At 54.4% G+C, this 16,204-nt stretch overlaps 5 protein-coding genes across 5 annotated transcripts; all 5 read right to left on the reverse strand.

Annotated features, from left to right (window-relative positions):
- Window positions 1-127: 127 nt before the first annotated feature.
- CABS01_08655 (oxidoreductase FAD-binding domain-containing protein) lies at window positions 128-1,741 on the reverse strand (the record flags this gene model as incomplete). The annotated part of the gene is made up of 1 exon (XM_060542014.1): window positions 128-1,741. The coding sequence occupies one exon, from the start codon at window positions 1,739-1,741 to the stop codon at window positions 128-130; it is 1,614 nt and encodes a 537-aa protein (XP_060400904.1).
- A 1,857-nt stretch (window positions 1,742-3,598) lies between these two features.
- CABS01_08656 (uncharacterized protein) lies at window positions 3,599-5,097 on the reverse strand (the record flags this gene model as incomplete). The annotated part of the gene is made up of 2 exons (XM_060542015.1): window positions 3,599-4,342; window positions 4,600-5,097. 2 exons carry the CDS (start codon window positions 5,095-5,097, stop codon window positions 3,599-3,601), a joined length of 1,242 nt encoding a protein of 413 aa, XP_060400905.1.
- Window positions 5,098-7,707: 2,610 nt separating this feature from the next.
- CABS01_08657 (uncharacterized protein) lies at window positions 7,708-8,190 on the reverse strand (the record flags this gene model as incomplete). The annotated part of the gene is made up of 1 exon (XM_060542016.1): window positions 7,708-8,190. The coding sequence occupies one exon, from the start codon at window positions 8,188-8,190 to the stop codon at window positions 7,708-7,710; it is 483 nt and encodes a 160-aa protein (XP_060400906.1).
- Window positions 8,191-9,370: 1,180 nt separating this feature from the next.
- On the reverse strand, window positions 9,371-12,070 carry CABS01_08658 (fungal specific transcription factor; the record flags this gene model as incomplete). Its single annotated transcript, XM_060542017.1, has 4 exons — window positions 9,371-9,444; window positions 9,515-10,403; window positions 10,554-10,884; window positions 10,953-12,070. The coding sequence occupies 4 exons, from the start codon at window positions 12,068-12,070 to the stop codon at window positions 9,371-9,373; spliced, it is 2,412 nt and encodes an 803-aa protein (XP_060400907.1).
- A 1,520-nt stretch (window positions 12,071-13,590) lies between these two features.
- CABS01_08659 (uncharacterized protein) lies at window positions 13,591-13,920 on the reverse strand (the record flags this gene model as incomplete). Its single annotated transcript, XM_060542018.1, has 1 exon — window positions 13,591-13,920. One exon carries the CDS (start codon window positions 13,918-13,920, stop codon window positions 13,591-13,593), a length of 330 nt encoding a protein of 109 aa, XP_060400908.1.
- Window positions 13,921-16,204: the final 2,284 nt, after the last annotated feature.

A 16,204-nucleotide genomic window follows, 5' to 3' on the forward strand; every position in this document is an offset into this window, starting at 1 on the left:
ACAGCGTTATCGAAACTTGAGTTTATTGGGCAACGTCCTGCTCCCTTTTTTTGCCTCGGTGTGTTTTACATGGCTTCGCTCTATGAGATGAGAAATGAAACCCCTCACCCTGGTGAGCTTTTTACTCCTACAACTTGAGAACAATCCAGTCCTTCAAGATATCCGGGTTCCGCCTCTGCATCGCGCCCAACTTACCCCCCACAGGCCCTTGCAGCTGCCCGCCGTCCCGCCACAGCTTGGCGCCAGCGTACGCCTGGACGAAACCCTCGGGCCCGGAAACCACAAAGACGTTCTTCCCCCGCGGCGCGGCGTCGTCGGCGGAGCAAGCGCAGTCGTCCTGCTTGAAAAGGCTTCTCTTCCCGGCGTTGGGCGCGCCGTCGACCATGCCGACGTGTGCCGTCTGAGAGTGGAATCTGCAGCCTTCAACGGCGTGCGTCGGCGTTGTGCCAGCAGAAGTCGTGGGGGAGGATTGGAGAGTGAGCGCGGCGGAGAGGTCTGCTTCGCGGACGGCGGTGCCTTCTTGGTCTACTACCACGCGGACGTCGAGCTTGTCGCCGTATTTCACTTTGAGGGCGAGGAGGTCCCTGCTTATTGGCGAGGGGGCGGCGAGTGTATCTGCGGAGAGGAGGGCCTCGGCCTGGGATCCGGGGGTGTTTGTCGATGATGAAGAGAAGGGGTTCCACCAGCTTCCCGACGACGACGATGACGACGGCTTCACCTGTGGCGGCACGGTATGCCCCCCGACCAGCTGCTCCCGAATCTCATCGCGGCTCCTGACGGCCCAGAAGATGGTCATGGACGGTCCGTCTGCGAGCGGGAGGACGGCCTGCGCGGCTTGTAGTGCGCTCGCGATGCCCGTTCCGCCTGCGAGGAACACGACGCGGTCGCCTCGTTTGCCCAGGCGGGAGCGGAGGTCGAATTCGCCGTGTGGACCGCGGAGTTCGACTTTATCGCCCTTTGTTGCTGGGCCATCCGATGGTGAGGAAGGGGGCGCTAGACGGCTCAGATATGTTGAAACTTCACCCCCTCGTACGGCGCGAACGTAGAGGCGGAGAGTGTCCTCGTCATACGAGGAGCCCGGGACGGGAGGGAGGGGCGTATACTCCCTCGCGACCTGGATCTGAGGCTGCTTCACCTCTACGCACCATAGGTCGAAGATGTCCCAGAGGGAGGATACGCTTGGGACGTTGCTGCTGTGGGACGAAGGCGGTGCCTTGAGGGTTAGGATGAAGGAGGTCGGGGAGACCTGCTCGCGGGCGACGACGTCAAAGGGGATGAACTTGCGGGCTGGGCCGAGGGCTGTTTGCTCGGCTGGGTCGTTGGATTGCGGGGCGGAGGGGAACAGCCATTGGGCATCCCATGCTATGCCGCCTACTGCGAGGAGAAGGATGACGGGGAGGTAGCGGGGGCTTATGAAGGTTCTAGCCCTGCGTTTGGGGGGTCGATGGGGTTGAGGGGCGGTGGGTGAAGGTGTCGTGGATTTGAGGCGGTGGTAACGCGTTGTTGTTGAGGATGAGAGTGCGGATGGTGATGTTGGTATCGTTCGCCGAATTGTCCAGGCTGAAGAGTGGCGTGATGGTTGCTGTGTCGGATACAGTGAAGTTGTTGCCAGTGTCGTTGACCGGGATGCAGCTGCGGCGGCCGGAGTGGCACGGAGCTGAGGTCGGATATGGATGAGTGAGCGCCCGGCAACCGGCCGGAGAGCCGCGCCGCCGGCAGAGATGAATGTAGAAGCCCCCATCAGTTTCTCGGCACCACCTGGTCTGATTAGGAGTAGACGCTTTCTGAACAAATTGGCGCGTAGCTTCTCCAATAATCTCTTTCGAGAAAGAGGTGCAATGGGTGGTGACGAAAGTCGATGATGAAAGCTACAAGTGGGCTAGTTTCGCTGAGCGAAACTGAGATGCGCACGGTCACGTGAGTCGCTTGATTGACTTCGGTCAAGAAACACTTACACGCCTATTATCGATAGATATATTTGTCCAACACTATTTTAACGTAGTCAACACTTGATCGAATGGAAATCTTGGTTCAGGTAGTTTCGGTTGTAGTGAACTACTTCGTCGTTGGATTTCACAGGGCACTGGGACAAATCTTAAGTGAAGTTGACCTCAAACCAGAAATCACATCAGGTCCCGCAAGGTAAGGGGTACTCAACTATGCAGCTTTATAGAAGTCGTCTCAAATAATTTGCTACTCCACAGAGGGTGAAATATGCTGATGTTTCAAATAGCTGCTCTTTCGTCAAGCTGCAAGACACATAAGTTGGTACATTGATAGCGCTCAGGATGATCTCTTTGTCGTCCCTGACTAGCTTGTGTGAATGCTGTTTTCTGAGGAGAACGCTGCCCCAGATCGTTAAGTTCGAACGAGATCCCATAGGAGCATTCTATCAAGTACTGAGATTGTGGTACTTGATATCTGGCTCTCATACTGCTGTAGGTAGGTGTAAGTGATCTTATGAGGTCACACACTGAATCTCTCATTCCAGCTCAGCCATGGTCTCAAATCACGCGAGCAGAGCATAGAACCCCGTCTATAGATTAATATGGGCAACGATCTGTTGTCCATTGAACTGACAAGCCTTGGAACCGGATGACTGATCAATGGCGTTTGTGATATGTGAAAGTTTGCAGCTCTGACAGAGGGCTGAGCAGACAACCACAGCCTCAATTCCAAAAGCTTGACTCCTCCCTTCTCGGTGTTCAAGGATACTCTATACTCACTAATACGTGCGTAAGGACGAGTACTATAGGGGGAAGGCGAAGGTGGTTCTGAAAAGTTGCATTTTAGATAGAGAGTCGACGTGTTTTTACAGTCATTATGCTTCTTAGTATTCTCCTGTTATTTTTTCCCGTTAGAGCTTATTGTAGCAGGATCTCGACGTTTTTTGTTCGTGTCAGCATTTTCTTTCTCAACGCCATGGCCCTAGAATAACATTTCTGAAAGGCTGGCTGCGGGCTGATTGTGCTTTTGAGCAAGTTAAACCTTACTATTGGCTCTGAAGTTTATCGTTGTCATTAGTTTAAGCTAATTGAACGATCTCACATCACTCTTTATGACCTTACACCACTCTTCAGGGCCTCACATCACCCTTTACGGTCTCAAATCACCCTTCATAGTCTCATATCACTCCTCACGGAGTTACCAGAGAATGTTCACTCACGAATACGTTCGGGGCACGAGTATCGTAGCGTGAAGGACGCCTCGATCTTGCTCGATAGCAGCCACCGACCTTGGGCTCAAGAACTGGCATCAAGTAGAACGACCTCTCTGCCACAGAGCGCAAGGAACTGCGTCTTCCTCTATCTTAATGAAACCAGAAAACTATCTTTGTGCGAAGGTATGGAGAAGAGGTCGAGAGCCCTGGTTATATAGCATCTGAGCATCTCGTAGGCGGTCTTGATGATGATGGTGTTTCTGCCCTTGAAGTCTCTCATATGAACCTAGAAAGTCTGCGCCTAGGATGCTTAAATCTCTACCAAGTCTGAAAATCATGAAACCCCCTGTGCCGTCGTGGAGATGTCCCACGCTCTATGTTATGATACAAGCAACTCTTACACCCAGCCAGCTTCCCTATGCAGACACATCCCCTCTATCAAAGTCTGATGATCTTTCGATCCTCATCAATACCACCCCGAAACATGTCAGCAACGACTCGGCCCCCGAGAACCGTCTCGTTGACGATACCCTCAACGTGCTTCGGCTCAACCCGACCATACCAGATCCCCTTCCCGGCCAGAGGATGCTTCTCCCCATTAGCCATAAGCTGCCCGGGCGGGATATAGATAATGATATTCCCCGCAAACTTGTGCCCGCCAATATGGCTAATCAACCCAACCCTCGCCGACATTTTCTGACACCTCCTCTCACCGTCCTCAGACGCCTCAGGCGCCGCAATCCTCCCGGCCCCCTCACCAGTCTCATCGACCACAACAGGTCCCCTCAAAACACCAACCCCAACCCCCTCAAACCTCCTCTCAAACTCGTCCCTCAACACGGGCCCCATGACGCCGCACCGCATATCCCGCCCGCCGTGCCCGCAAATCAAAACCAGCACCTCCTCCACGTCCCGAACCCCGTACAGCAGCGACCGGTAGGCCTCCTTGCGCGTCAGCCGGTCGCGGTGGACGGGCGACAGGCTCCCGTCGTGCATCTTGTGCAGCTTCTCGGGCAGCAGGTAGCCCTTTGCGAGGGCCTGGACGCTGTCGAAGCTGACGCGCGGTAAGAAGGGCACGTACTTGAAGCTCGGGAGGAGGTAGGCGCTCGTGGTCTGCAGCTCGCTCCGTCGGGGCACGGAGGAGGGGAAAGAGGCGTTTAGGGTTGAGATGTTGTGCCAGGGCTGTTGGTTTGGCGGGAGGTTTCACTTACCGTCAGCCCAAGGTGTTCTCATACAGTCTTGAATAAAGGTCCACGAGAGACGTAAGGAAGAATCTTTACAGCACCAAGAGACATGACTGACGATGCTCCAGAATGTGCTGGGCCTCAGAAACCCACGAGGCACGTACACTCGTACGTGCGTTCCAAGTATCAACTGCCCCACAGCAGCAGCGATGGAAATAGAAGAAGAATGAGAAGATCCTCGAGAGAAAAACTTACATCGCTATACTCTCCCCCGCGGCCAAACAACTCCTTCAAATCCGCCGCGAGGTTATCCCCGCTATTCTCCTCCTCGATCCTCGACACCCAATCGTCCTGCCCCGTGCACACGAGCACCTGCTCGGCGTACCCCGAGACGACGCCGTTGAGCGGGCTCTTGAAGTCAATGTCCAAGCCCTCGGGCATCGCCGGCGTCGCGGCGCACTCGCACGTCGGCGACGGACATGTCGGGACGAGCTCGAACGGCGGCGGAGGCGCCGATGGCCTGCTTGCCTGTGGCCTTGCCTTGGACTTTGGGGACGAGGACGATGATGGCGATGCTGAAGATGACCAGAAGCTCACGCTGGTAGTGAAGGTGCGCTGCTGCTGCTGCTGCTGCTGCTGCCGCCGCCGCGTCGGTAGCGATGACGTTGATGACGACACTGACGGGGATGAGATGGCCGTCGCGCGATGGCCTCGCGTGAGACGCGGTGCGGCCCTCGCTATCGAATGCATCATGTCCCTTTCGATATGTGATACCCGGATACGTCTCTTCGCCAACGCAATGCCAAGTGTGCACTCTTTTACTATGCCGGGATTCCGACGAGATGCCGGGCGCGCGTGTACCAGAAGGGGGTGGTGGGTGGCGTCCGCGACACCTCACTCAGACACAGAGCCGCGATCGACGTCACCAATCGAACAGGAAGAGAGAACCAAAAAAACGGGCCAGTTTTCATCAGATGCACGAGTACCTCCATACGATGAACAATACGACAAGTTTCCGCGGGATCGTAAAAAGGTGCCCCGGTGAGTTGAGGGAGTGCGAATTTCGCAAGATGAGGCGCAGATTGGTAATTGGCAATTGCAGACAGGTATCCATATCTCCCTCTCGGTAGTTGATTCACTCAGAAAAGTTCAAGCCCCCCTCGGCGCTCGCTGCGGACCTTGGCCCCGGCGCCGAGCGGGAGTGAGAGAGACCGGGACACCTCGAAAAGGCTACCCGAAACCCCCGGCGGGGATTTTTAAATTCTGTGGCGCCCGCGTAGCGATGCGATTCATGCGGCTGTCTGATCACTTCTCTTGTTGGTGGGCTTCTACACAGTAATGCATAGTAAAATGGTAATGTTAGGTAATCCCTCATTTCTCACTGGCGCGGCCGATAGCCGGCGGGGGGATGGAGAGCCCACCACCTGTCCAGTACCGATGTACTATGTATGTACGGATAGGCACCTTGGCCTGTAAAGTCCCCACGTTCCCCGATGTTTTCCTGCTTTTCGAGAACGGGTATCGCCGGCCGGCCGGTACTGTCAAAGTTTATGTCCGGCTGACACATCCCTATCATTCCGCTACGGACACAACTTCTCTATTCTACGATACTACATATCTCCCGCTGTCGTATGCGGCTTTGCACGTGAAAGCAAATTTCCGTATCTGAACCCCGTCTGCCCGTTTCCAGGGGGTGAGAAGGGGCCGGGGGGGGGGGGGGGCGAACTCCGTAGGTAGTCAGTCCCGAGGCCCGGAGGAGGGTGAGGTAAGCAAAAACGCAAACTGGCCCCCGTCAAGGGTAGTTCATCCGCCTCGGAGCCGAATTTCGGATTACACCATGATCCTTCCATCGCCCATGTACGGAGTACTTCGTACCGTCCTAAGAGGGCCTTACCGAGTTCGGGCGGGAAACCGATTGAGTGAAAGACAAACGAGCAGCGCACGGGCAGAAAATGGGCAGGTAGCTTTCCAGGTTTCTTGTGCTCCGGACACTAAGTATGTAGTGTAGTATCCATATAGCGCGCGCGGGAAACCCTTCACCCCTGGCCTGAATCCATGGAACCTATTTGATTTTCAACCCGCCCATATTCAGGGATTCCACGACTCCACGACCGGGGCGTGGTAATGTGGGAGACCGAACAGACACAGACGCAGAGAAAATGGGCAAAACAGGGCCTCATTGTGAAAAGAGTTGGTCGGACATTGAATACCAGAGCCAGCCTCCCATCAATCCAGCGCACATTTACCCGGCATCTCATTCAGAAACCCCGAAGTAGGCTGGGGGGCCCGGGGGCTGGACCTGAACCTGCACTCTTGTTAAACGACGGGATGCCGAAGAACAACTCGCGTTTTCTCTCTCAATCTCAAATCCCAATCTCGATTTCACCGACCACGACCAGCTACAACGACCGGGTATCGCTCCCGGAGTGAATGCAAATCTCACCCGACTGGAGCGCAACCGTTCAAGAGGACTTTCTCCGACCTAGACTAGGAAATAGTAAATACTAGCAAAACCGTCGGCGCACTGTATGAAGCGGCAAAAGGCTCCTGATTGTCCCGTCGTCCAGTCCACGGCCCGGAAGTCAACGGCATCTAGCCCAGTGTGCCCCCAAAAGCTTGGCGATCGCGACACGAGGCGCGGAGAATTCGCAATCAACCTATTGATAGATGGCTCACAAAAAGAATGACGCGCCCACATAAGATCCGTATCCGTTCAACTACCTGAATAACAGCGGATTATCCGTAGCTCAGTGTGAGAGATCTCAGATCCGGTTATTCCCATCCCCCGTGTCCGTGTCTGACTTGACTCTGGCACCTCTGCACATCATGGCCCAAGCTTCCGAGACCATGTCTTATAAGCCGGCAGGCAGGTATGGGAAGGGGGGGGGGGGGGGGGGGGAGGGGGGGGGGGGGGGGGGGAGGGGGGAAAGGGGGGGGGGGAGAAAAAAACACACAAAACGGGGGAAAAAAAAATTAGGGGGGGTCTTGTGGGGGGGGGGGGGTGTTGGGGGGGGGGGGGCGGGAGGGGGGGGGGGGGGGGGGGGGGAAGCGGAGTGGGGGATTGAGACATGGGAAATCGCAAGGGCAAGACACAAACTACCAGAACCGGGCGAAATCAAATCATTGTGCGGCTCTTTTCGGGAAGCGGGAGTTTTAAAGTAGGGAGCGACCAACTGAGCAAGTCAGGGTGGAATGTGTGTTGTGGTCCGTGGATGGCATGGCCCACTAGGATCATGAAATAAATGGATGGGATGAGATGGAGGGAGGGGCTAGGAACTTGGGAGAGACGATGGGAGGAGGGAACAGCACACACATCCTCTCTCAAAAGCCGCTTTTCTCTCTCCCCTTCCTGATTACCATCACTCATCTTCCTGTAAGTGAACATGTACTCCATACGTGCAGACAGTAAGGGTACAGATACCGTTGACCTGGCAAGACTCCTCGACGACTCTCGTCTTCCGCGCCTATCCAAGCCCTCCGCGTACCGTACCCATGCAGAAAATTCAACAGAACAGCATGTGCAAGTACTCTGTACAGGGGGGACGAGAAAGCAAAGATGCAAAGAAGAAGATGAGATGGGAAAAAAAGCAGAAAAGTAACCGATCCCTCCCCCAAGATCCAGCAGGCTAAAAGCCAAGGGTACGGGAAGAAAAGAAGAAGAAAAAAAAGGGAGGGGGAGCAGGGGGCAATGGTGATTGAGACTTTGAGTTGTTTGGCACTTTTCCTCCTTCTTTTCTTCCTATTTCTCTCTAGTAAAATCTGCACATCTGCAGATTTGTATGTACCGAGACGAGACCAACAGCGAAGGGGAGAAGGGAAGAAAAAAAGAGAGACACCGCATTGCATTGCATGTCGTATCTGCTTTCGTGCAGCACCGCGAGATTGGACTCTCCACTGAGGGATGCCGAGGGGCAACAACGTACTGCGTACATACTTGCTTCAGAATCTGCGTGCTAAGGTATTTTCTGCACCATCAGCAGGAGCTGGCGGTGGTGGTGGTCGTCTCCACGACCGGTGTGTGGTTCCGCCTCACCGGTCCGACAACCCGATTCAGGTCATCGTTGGTTCGCTCGCGGTTCCGCTCCAACGACTTTTTGTTCGCCAAGAACTAGCTCAGGTATCCGTAGGCAGGATCAAGACTAGACAAGGTTCCGTTGAACGTGCAAGTGAAGGTTGATCGAGGTTACAAAAACTTTGCAGAGAGTTGTGGCAAAAAAAAAACAGAAACGAAAAAGGACCGCCGTCATCAGCCCCCGTCGTCTTTCCTCTCTCTTTGCTGGCCCTACTCGTGTGGTGTAGGTATCGGCTGAGACCGCCCTCTTTCTCAGCCCCAGCTCCTGTCTACCGCTGATCATGGTCAAGTACTCCGTACCTGAGGTAGAGTTGCATCCCGGGATTTAGACGCACCGTTGAGAAGCCGAGCCGACACATACCGCATGCCGCCTTCCGCATGCCAATCATGCGACTGACCTGAGACATGCAGACCGATCCCTCCCCCATTCTGCAGTGTTCACGGTACAAAGGGATGACATAGGGCAGAACAAGATGGAGACTGTGTGCGCGCTTCGGCCAAAGTGCTTGGGTGGTGTGTTCTCATCGCCCCTCTTTCGTCTACATACTGTAGGTATCGTGTTTACATGTCATGTTGCCTAGGGTGTCCTCCATAGGCTGCCTGCCAATATTCTCTCAACCACATGGGGCACACGTCCTGTTCCTCTTCTCGGCTGCGCTCGGCCGTTGCGTTGTTTCCTTGGATTGATATCCTCATATACAGGGTATATAATGTTACATAGATGAACGAGAGCAACTGTCTGCATATACAGCCGTACTGTTAACAGTCTCTCCGATCTCGGGTTAAAAGCAGAAAAATAGCAATTGTCCAAATGCGCCCTCCAACTCCGTGAAATGCAATGCAAATTTGAAAATGACAGAAATGGCAACCATGGTTGCGGAAGTATGTCTTTCAGCCCCGCGTGTAAACAATGTCCGCGATAGGCCAGTATGTCGTGTCCATCGGATCCTTCATTTACCAGCATTTGCCCTCGTTTCCGTTGGCGAACACTGCTGCGCCAACCGATGGTGTTGCTCCGGGCTGAAGATCTTGCAGAAGACGTAGAGCGTCGTGTCGATGTTCCAGTGCGGCCCGATGAATTCGTGCCTCGTCCCAAACCATACTTGCCAGCTTCGACTATCGCGTTTGCAACGGCCAATTGATCCAAAAGCATAGGAAGGTCTGATAATAAACCCTGGGCAGTGAGAACGTCGGCAGCCTCCAGTATCACATGGCTCATGAATGGAGGAGGCGCGCTCAGTAGGGTCCGCCGAGCTTGGAGTAGTGCTTTCAACATGCCCGTGATCTGCAGTACCTGTTTAGCTTCCTCTTGGATCCTCGAGAGGTATGACATCCGTTTTGCTGCCGAGATTCGGCTTGAGGCGTACGAGTGTCGATGAACCTTTCCGAGACCGTGGTGGAACAGAAGATGAATCGTAAGGAATGTGCTGAGGGTCCCAGCCTGAGCAGCCAGATCCATATTGCTTGGGCTGTAGGTAAACTGCCCAGGAAGTGATCCACGCCAGCTGAGTAGCCTTCTGACAGAGCTTTCAACAATTATTGCTGGCTCTCCATCCGAGGGCAGACCGTGTTCATTCCTGTAGACGCTAGACATGATGTCTCCCCTGATGACCACTAGCTGGAGGAGATAGGCTGTTAAGGGTAAAGGTTGATCCGCCATTTTAAACGAGCTCGAACCGAGCGCTGAAAAGAAAGGTGCCTGAGAAGCCTGTTGACTTTGAAAAACATCCGATTCGCATGGCAACCGGATGAATATGTCTATCGAGATGGCCGCACTGATCAAATCGTTTGCTTCGCAGGCTCTAGACGCAGACATGTAATAGACCGCCAGGAGTAGTCGAGATTGCGCATGCTGAAGGCTGGGTGGGAGCTGTTGCTGCGCATATCGTGCGAACTGAGCGTATTCGGAGGCGATTGTTCTTGGACCACCTGACAAGGTGATCCCGACGGCGAGGATGCTATAGGTGAGCATCAGGTCTTCTGGAGACTTTGTGTGAGCATTACCAGTCAATTAGAATTTAAACGGTGTCTTGGGCAAGAAACAAAGGGCTATGGTGCTGTCCGTGTGTACGAAGAAGGAGGAGATTACGGTGCTAACTGACTGCGGGTCGGAAACCTACGGGTCTGATTGCCATACTCGGTGAAGCACGTCCTCGTGGATCCGAGGGAGCTCAACTGGCTGGCGGTGTTGCCAGGCGTTGACCTTTGCCGTCTCGAGCGTCCGGCTCACCAAGGCGGAAGAGTCGCTCGGCATCGAGGGGTACGAGTCGAAACCGAGGCGCATCCTCTTGTGAGGCATCGAGGGCTCTGGGCTGGGCTGACGGTACGTGGTTCGAGGAGAAACAGACGCGCTGGAGTTGCTCCCAGGTCGGTGCATGTCGTTCGAGTTGGCCGAGCCTCCCAGACGCCTCAAGTCCTCTGGTTCAGCAGGAGGCGTTGATGGGGAGGTGTTGTGGCCACCTCGTGGTCTGTAAAAGCCATCTCCATGTCAGTAAAGTAATGAAAAGATGGCGAGCTGCTTGTTGAAACCACTTACGCGTTCTTGAACTTGCAGATCCGGCCAAATTTCTCGCATTGAACGCAGCGAGGATAGTCAGGGTCGCACTTGATTTTCTTCTCCCTGCAGGTGACACACGCAATCGCCAGTCTCTTCCTTGGCTTCCCTGCCTTTGTGACACCCCAGTGAGCGTTGACTGCCTCGCCATCAATAACCGTCTTGCAGTGACTTCCATCATCGTAGAAATAACACATCCCTTCACCCGGCACTTCGGCGGCACGAACGAATCGTGGGAGAAAGTGACTCCCCGTCCATATCTTGGGGCCGAGACCATCCTTCGATGGGATTCCTTCCGAGGTCGTTGTACTGGCAGACGCCGATGCCTGCAAAAGACCAGGTCCGGAAGGGGAGCGCTGATCCCGGTAAGAAGAGCCAGAGTCTTTATTGCTGGAATACTGGTAGGACATCCTGTCATGTGAAGCCCGTAGTGGGGGTTGGTTCTCTCTGGATACCAAGGCGTACTCATGCTTTCCAGCGTCATGATGTATCGACCACTTGCTTCCCAAACCGACGTCAGATCTCGACTCGGGACGCATATGTTCGGATTCCCGGTATCTCGGTGACCCAGGGCCGGAAAAGGAACGGGACAAGCCATGCAAGGCCTGCCTCTCGTGGTCGTACCTGGCATCGTAGGTACTCCGTGGCTGGGACATCGTTGGAGAGCTTTCCTGAGGCGGGAAGTACGATGTGACATAAGAGCGATCATTGTGAGGTTGCGGCATACGCGGGCGGTCCAAGGGAGACGTCGCCGGGTAAGGGGCCGGCCGCTCGGTCAGCGGAGAATGCAACGGCCGGAGTGGTGGAGGAGGTCCAAACAGACTGCTCAGTGATGGCAGTTGCTGGCGAGGAGCGCTTTGTGTCGAATCCTTACGGGACGAACCGCCTTCAGCACCTTTGCCGGCAGTCGACACATCGGCCGCCGAGCCATGTTCGTAGTTGGACATGGCAGGGGATATGGGACCAAACCTGGCGTCCCAGAGCTTTTCGGCAGGAGGAGATGGCCTGGAGGAGTAAGATGATGATGATGGGCTAACCAGCCCGGGCGGAGAGTCTGGGGCGGCCAAACGGGGATGAGGTTCCAGAGCTAGTATACCCATTGAGAAGGCGAATTGATGCCGTAGATGGGAGAGCCGTTTGGCATTGGCGACCTTGAGCACCTCGGGATGCAGTTGAGTCGAAGTTCACGGCCTCGACAGGCAAACAGCAAAGCCGGGAGAAGGCACGGGCAGGTTATATTGCTCAGGTCAAGATTCAAGCTAACAAAACCGGGCTGGCACACAGCTGGTATTAAGGTTTTATGCCACGTCCGGGGTGGCTTGAGAGAGAGGAGTCCAATGACCGAAAGGTCGTCAAAGATGCTCGTACAGGAATGCGGAGTGTCGGTGATATGGCGAGATCGATGAGACGGTTGATTTGAGAAGTGCTTCACGTCTCTTGTCGGCAACGGTATCCGATCAAACTTGGACGTGGTTGACTGGTCGTTCAAGGAGAGACAAGTAGGACGGAAGGAGGAAGAAGAGGGCGAGTGAGGGTAGGATATAACGGAGTAATGGAGCCGGGTGGCTTTTTGAGCAGTAGGGCAGGCGCGGAGAGCGCCTCAAGGTATGTACATCCTATTGACCACCCAAATGTATATACGTTCACGGGAGCTGTTCCCCAGTTGCCCCCCTTCGGCCACACTCATCGTAACGAGCTGCGAGTGAAATAAACCGAGGGGCCCAAAGGAGACACTAAGGAACAGGACCAACAGACTGGATTGGCTTGGCTCGTTAGATTGGGGAAGGGAGCCGGAAGGGGCACCGATAGAGTGCTGCAAGTGTACACGACGGGTAGGAAGTACCGTTCGTTCTAGGCGCACACACGTGCGGTGCGTCTTCCATGACCCTTGCCCGTGTCTCCGCCATCTTTTCGGCTTGGCTAGGATCATGGATGGGGGGTTAAAAGCCAAGCTAATCCGACTTAGCGTCTCGTCGGCACCGACGGCATGGCGTGGGACAGTGGTCTCGTCGATGGTTGCGAGAGGGAAGACGAGTCTCTCTCTCTTTCTCTCTGTACATCTCTCCGGACCATGTACTTTGTGGTGTATCCATACCTACACCACAGTGTAGAGTACGTATCTCGAAGGGAGACACAGTTGGCATTCCCTCATGGCATTAGTCTGACGGATAGGGCCTGTACCTAGCGTTGCAGCGCAATAAGGAACAGCGATGGTAAAATGGGGCAGTTGGGTCAAGTTATGCTCGATGAGGGAACCCTGGCTGCATGTTTACCAGGGTCCAGGAGAGAGTGGATGATGGGGGGTGAGTTGCAGCAGAGGGGTGACATGCGAAGCAGAGAAGAAAGAAGCCGCGAAGGGAGAGCTCCCGGTACATAGACGCTCTTGGAGGGCTGGTCAGGGATGATTGAGAGGTGGTAGGGGGGTTTTGCTTTGGGGATCCTTGGAAGCCGGGGGGGGGGGGAGGGGGGCACGGGAAGAATAAGACGGGGGAGGCAGCGAAGGCGACAACGTGCGAGGCTTGGTCAAGGTCTGACGAGGGTGCAAATTCTGGCAACGACGTGACAGAGAGTACCATACTTTGTACTGGAATGAGGACATGAATCCTCCAAGCAGAAGTGTTCACGAATATATGGACCAAAAGAGAAGAAGTGATAGTTTTCGGAGCAGGACGAAGAAGTTCATGACTCCCTTGAGCATCTTGGTTTCGGATGTCTTAAATTGCCTCTGCTCATTGTAAAGACAAATTATAGAAGGCAAAAGACACGTGAAGCTAGACAAGATTGCCAGGCTATGGATATTGGCTAAACCGGGGCCGATGCACTGCAGCGGCGGCGGCGAGTGCTTCGTGTCATTCTTCGTTGTTTTGCGTGTTGGACGTCTGAAGGATGCACGATGAGGGTCAATATTTCCTGACGATGCCCCACCCAGGATGAGCCCAGATGGCGGCATGGACGTAACGAGATAGGCTCGGACTGCCGGGCGAGAAAAGGAAATAACGAGAACGGTGTGTCGGTTGTTGGTTCATTCCAAGAGAGGTGGCTGTGGATCTCCGCGCGGGGTTTGGTCTCTAACAGATACCCATCACGTCAGGCCTGAGATTGTGAAAATGACGAAGAGGCAAAGTAGGTATGTAATTGGGTTGGCCGCGTTTGTCAATACACATATAGGATGTTCGTGTTGTACATACGGATTCTCGTAGGTATAAAGTATGATTGATGATTGTCCGGTAGACTTTGGATGAACTCTGGGTGAATCGGCCCAATCCCAGCACAGATATATTATGTCGGGGAGTTGGGTTTATCCAAGCGCTGTGCAGTTTGTGCATCGGATAGAGTTGCTGGTCCGCTGGCCTTCTTCTTTTCTCTAGTTGACACGACACCGGGTCATCAACCGCAATGAAGCAATGGGCGGACTGGTGAGAACTGAGAAGAAGGAAAAGGTACTTGACCATCCGGCGTGGGAGTCTGTGGCGCAAAAGTACCTACCTGCCTGTCTTGGGAGGGACTAAAGTAGTTCTTACAACGTCCTTGCGGGCTCCATGACGACAAGGTTGGATCCCCTGCAGCGATAGCAGAGGCTAATAAGACGAGTCCGGCATGTCTTCATTAGGCGGATCCCATCCCCCTGGGTACACTGTGACGGTACGGGGGCTGCGAAGATCTGGACCGGACCTGAGCTGGCCTGCAGCCGGCAGCGCAGCGTGCAGCGAGGGCAGAGAGTAGCTCAGTTCGGCGTGAAAATGGAGCTCAAGAGAAGGAATTCCGCACCGAGGCTTGCCGAACCATGCACAAAATCTGCACATGTATCGTGTTTTCAAGTGCTGTAACAAACGACATCAACCATTATTATTCTTCAGTCGGATTCTTCTTCGCGTTCTTGTGTCATCGTATGATCTGAGGGGCCGTTGCCAATTTGCAAACCCATAGATCCTCTCTTAATTTCGATTTTGTGAGAACATCTGAGGCGCCTATCTCGGAGTAGCGCTGAGGGAAGGATGGAGAGTAACAACCATATGACTGGCCAGGCGCAGTGATAGGTATTCAGCAATCAGACAGAGCCTTTGGCCAAGATGAGTGCCTGCCGACAAAACTCTCGTCTTGGCGGCGGATTTGGCAGCCTCTCAGAGTCTTGGATTGGCGATCAACTGGCAAGACGAGACAGACCAAGAACGAGACGTGATTTTCGGGCTCGGTAACAGCCCGCCAGCCAGCCGTCAATGGCAGTAGCATCGACGCTAACAAACCGGGGGAAAAGAGAGGCAGGCTAGAGCCAGTCGTTGGTCTTTGTCGGTTGTGTGTCGTAACGAAAATCATTAGTGATGGCGCCGCTGGCCCGCTTCAGTGTTTAGCGTCCATGTTCATCCATCCTTGCGGTTGGGGACGGATAGATTGCTCCCCATTCGTTCTTGATGTCGGTAGCTGGGAGTTTTCCGTGGCTCCGAGTCCGACTTGCCCGTCCGTTGTTGGATCCTCCGTCATTGGGACCGGCCGAAGGTCTTGGCCTCTGCAGTTTTGCAGTCGTAAACGAGGTGCCATAGGAGCATTATTTCCCCCTATTTGCCTCATAGTGGCAAGATACAGTATCCGTAGTTGAGAAATCCTTGAGAGGAACTTTTGGTGTCTGCACTGTCGAGCACGAGGCGAGGGAAGATCTTGGCTAGGGTGATGATGGAAAGCCGCCCGTAAGCAAGAAGGAAGGCCGCCACCAGGCCCAGGGCATTCCATTCCATCTGGGACCCTCATCTCGGCGGCGTCGGCGGATTCTGCGACTACATGTGGCGGCACCGAGGTATGTACGGAGTAGGTATTCATAGACAGCGCCAACCAAGTGCAGTGCATGTTGACAGTTGGACAGCATGAGGTTGGCATGGTTGGCAGTTGTGGTTATGCTTCCAAAGAGTCGCAACGGACCGGTCGACGCCGCAGTTACTCTGGGGTTGCGTTGCATTGAAGAGTCGGACGACGGAGCACTTTTGGATAATTAGCAGTGATGTGCAGGGAAAATGCTGCTTAATAACGCAAGTGTCGTCAACGTGCACCAACGCAACCCAGTTTTCCCTGGATGAAAAGTCCCTCGGTTTCTAGGCTGAGACAGGCGATGGTTTGTCGTTGATGAGGCACCGCACCCGGATCCGAAACGGAGGAGAGGGAGAGGGAGAGGGAGAGGGAGAGGGAGAGCCCAGAGAGAGAAGTAGTGAGGTACCTCTGTACCTACCTATCAGATACGTACAAGT

Source organism: Colletotrichum abscissum (genome assembly GCF_030869225.1).
Source record: "Colletotrichum abscissum strain IMI 504890 chromosome Unknown Scaffold_20.1, whole genome shotgun sequence".
NCBI classification, from domain to species: Eukaryota; Fungi; Ascomycota; class Sordariomycetes; order Glomerellales; family Glomerellaceae; genus Colletotrichum; species Colletotrichum abscissum.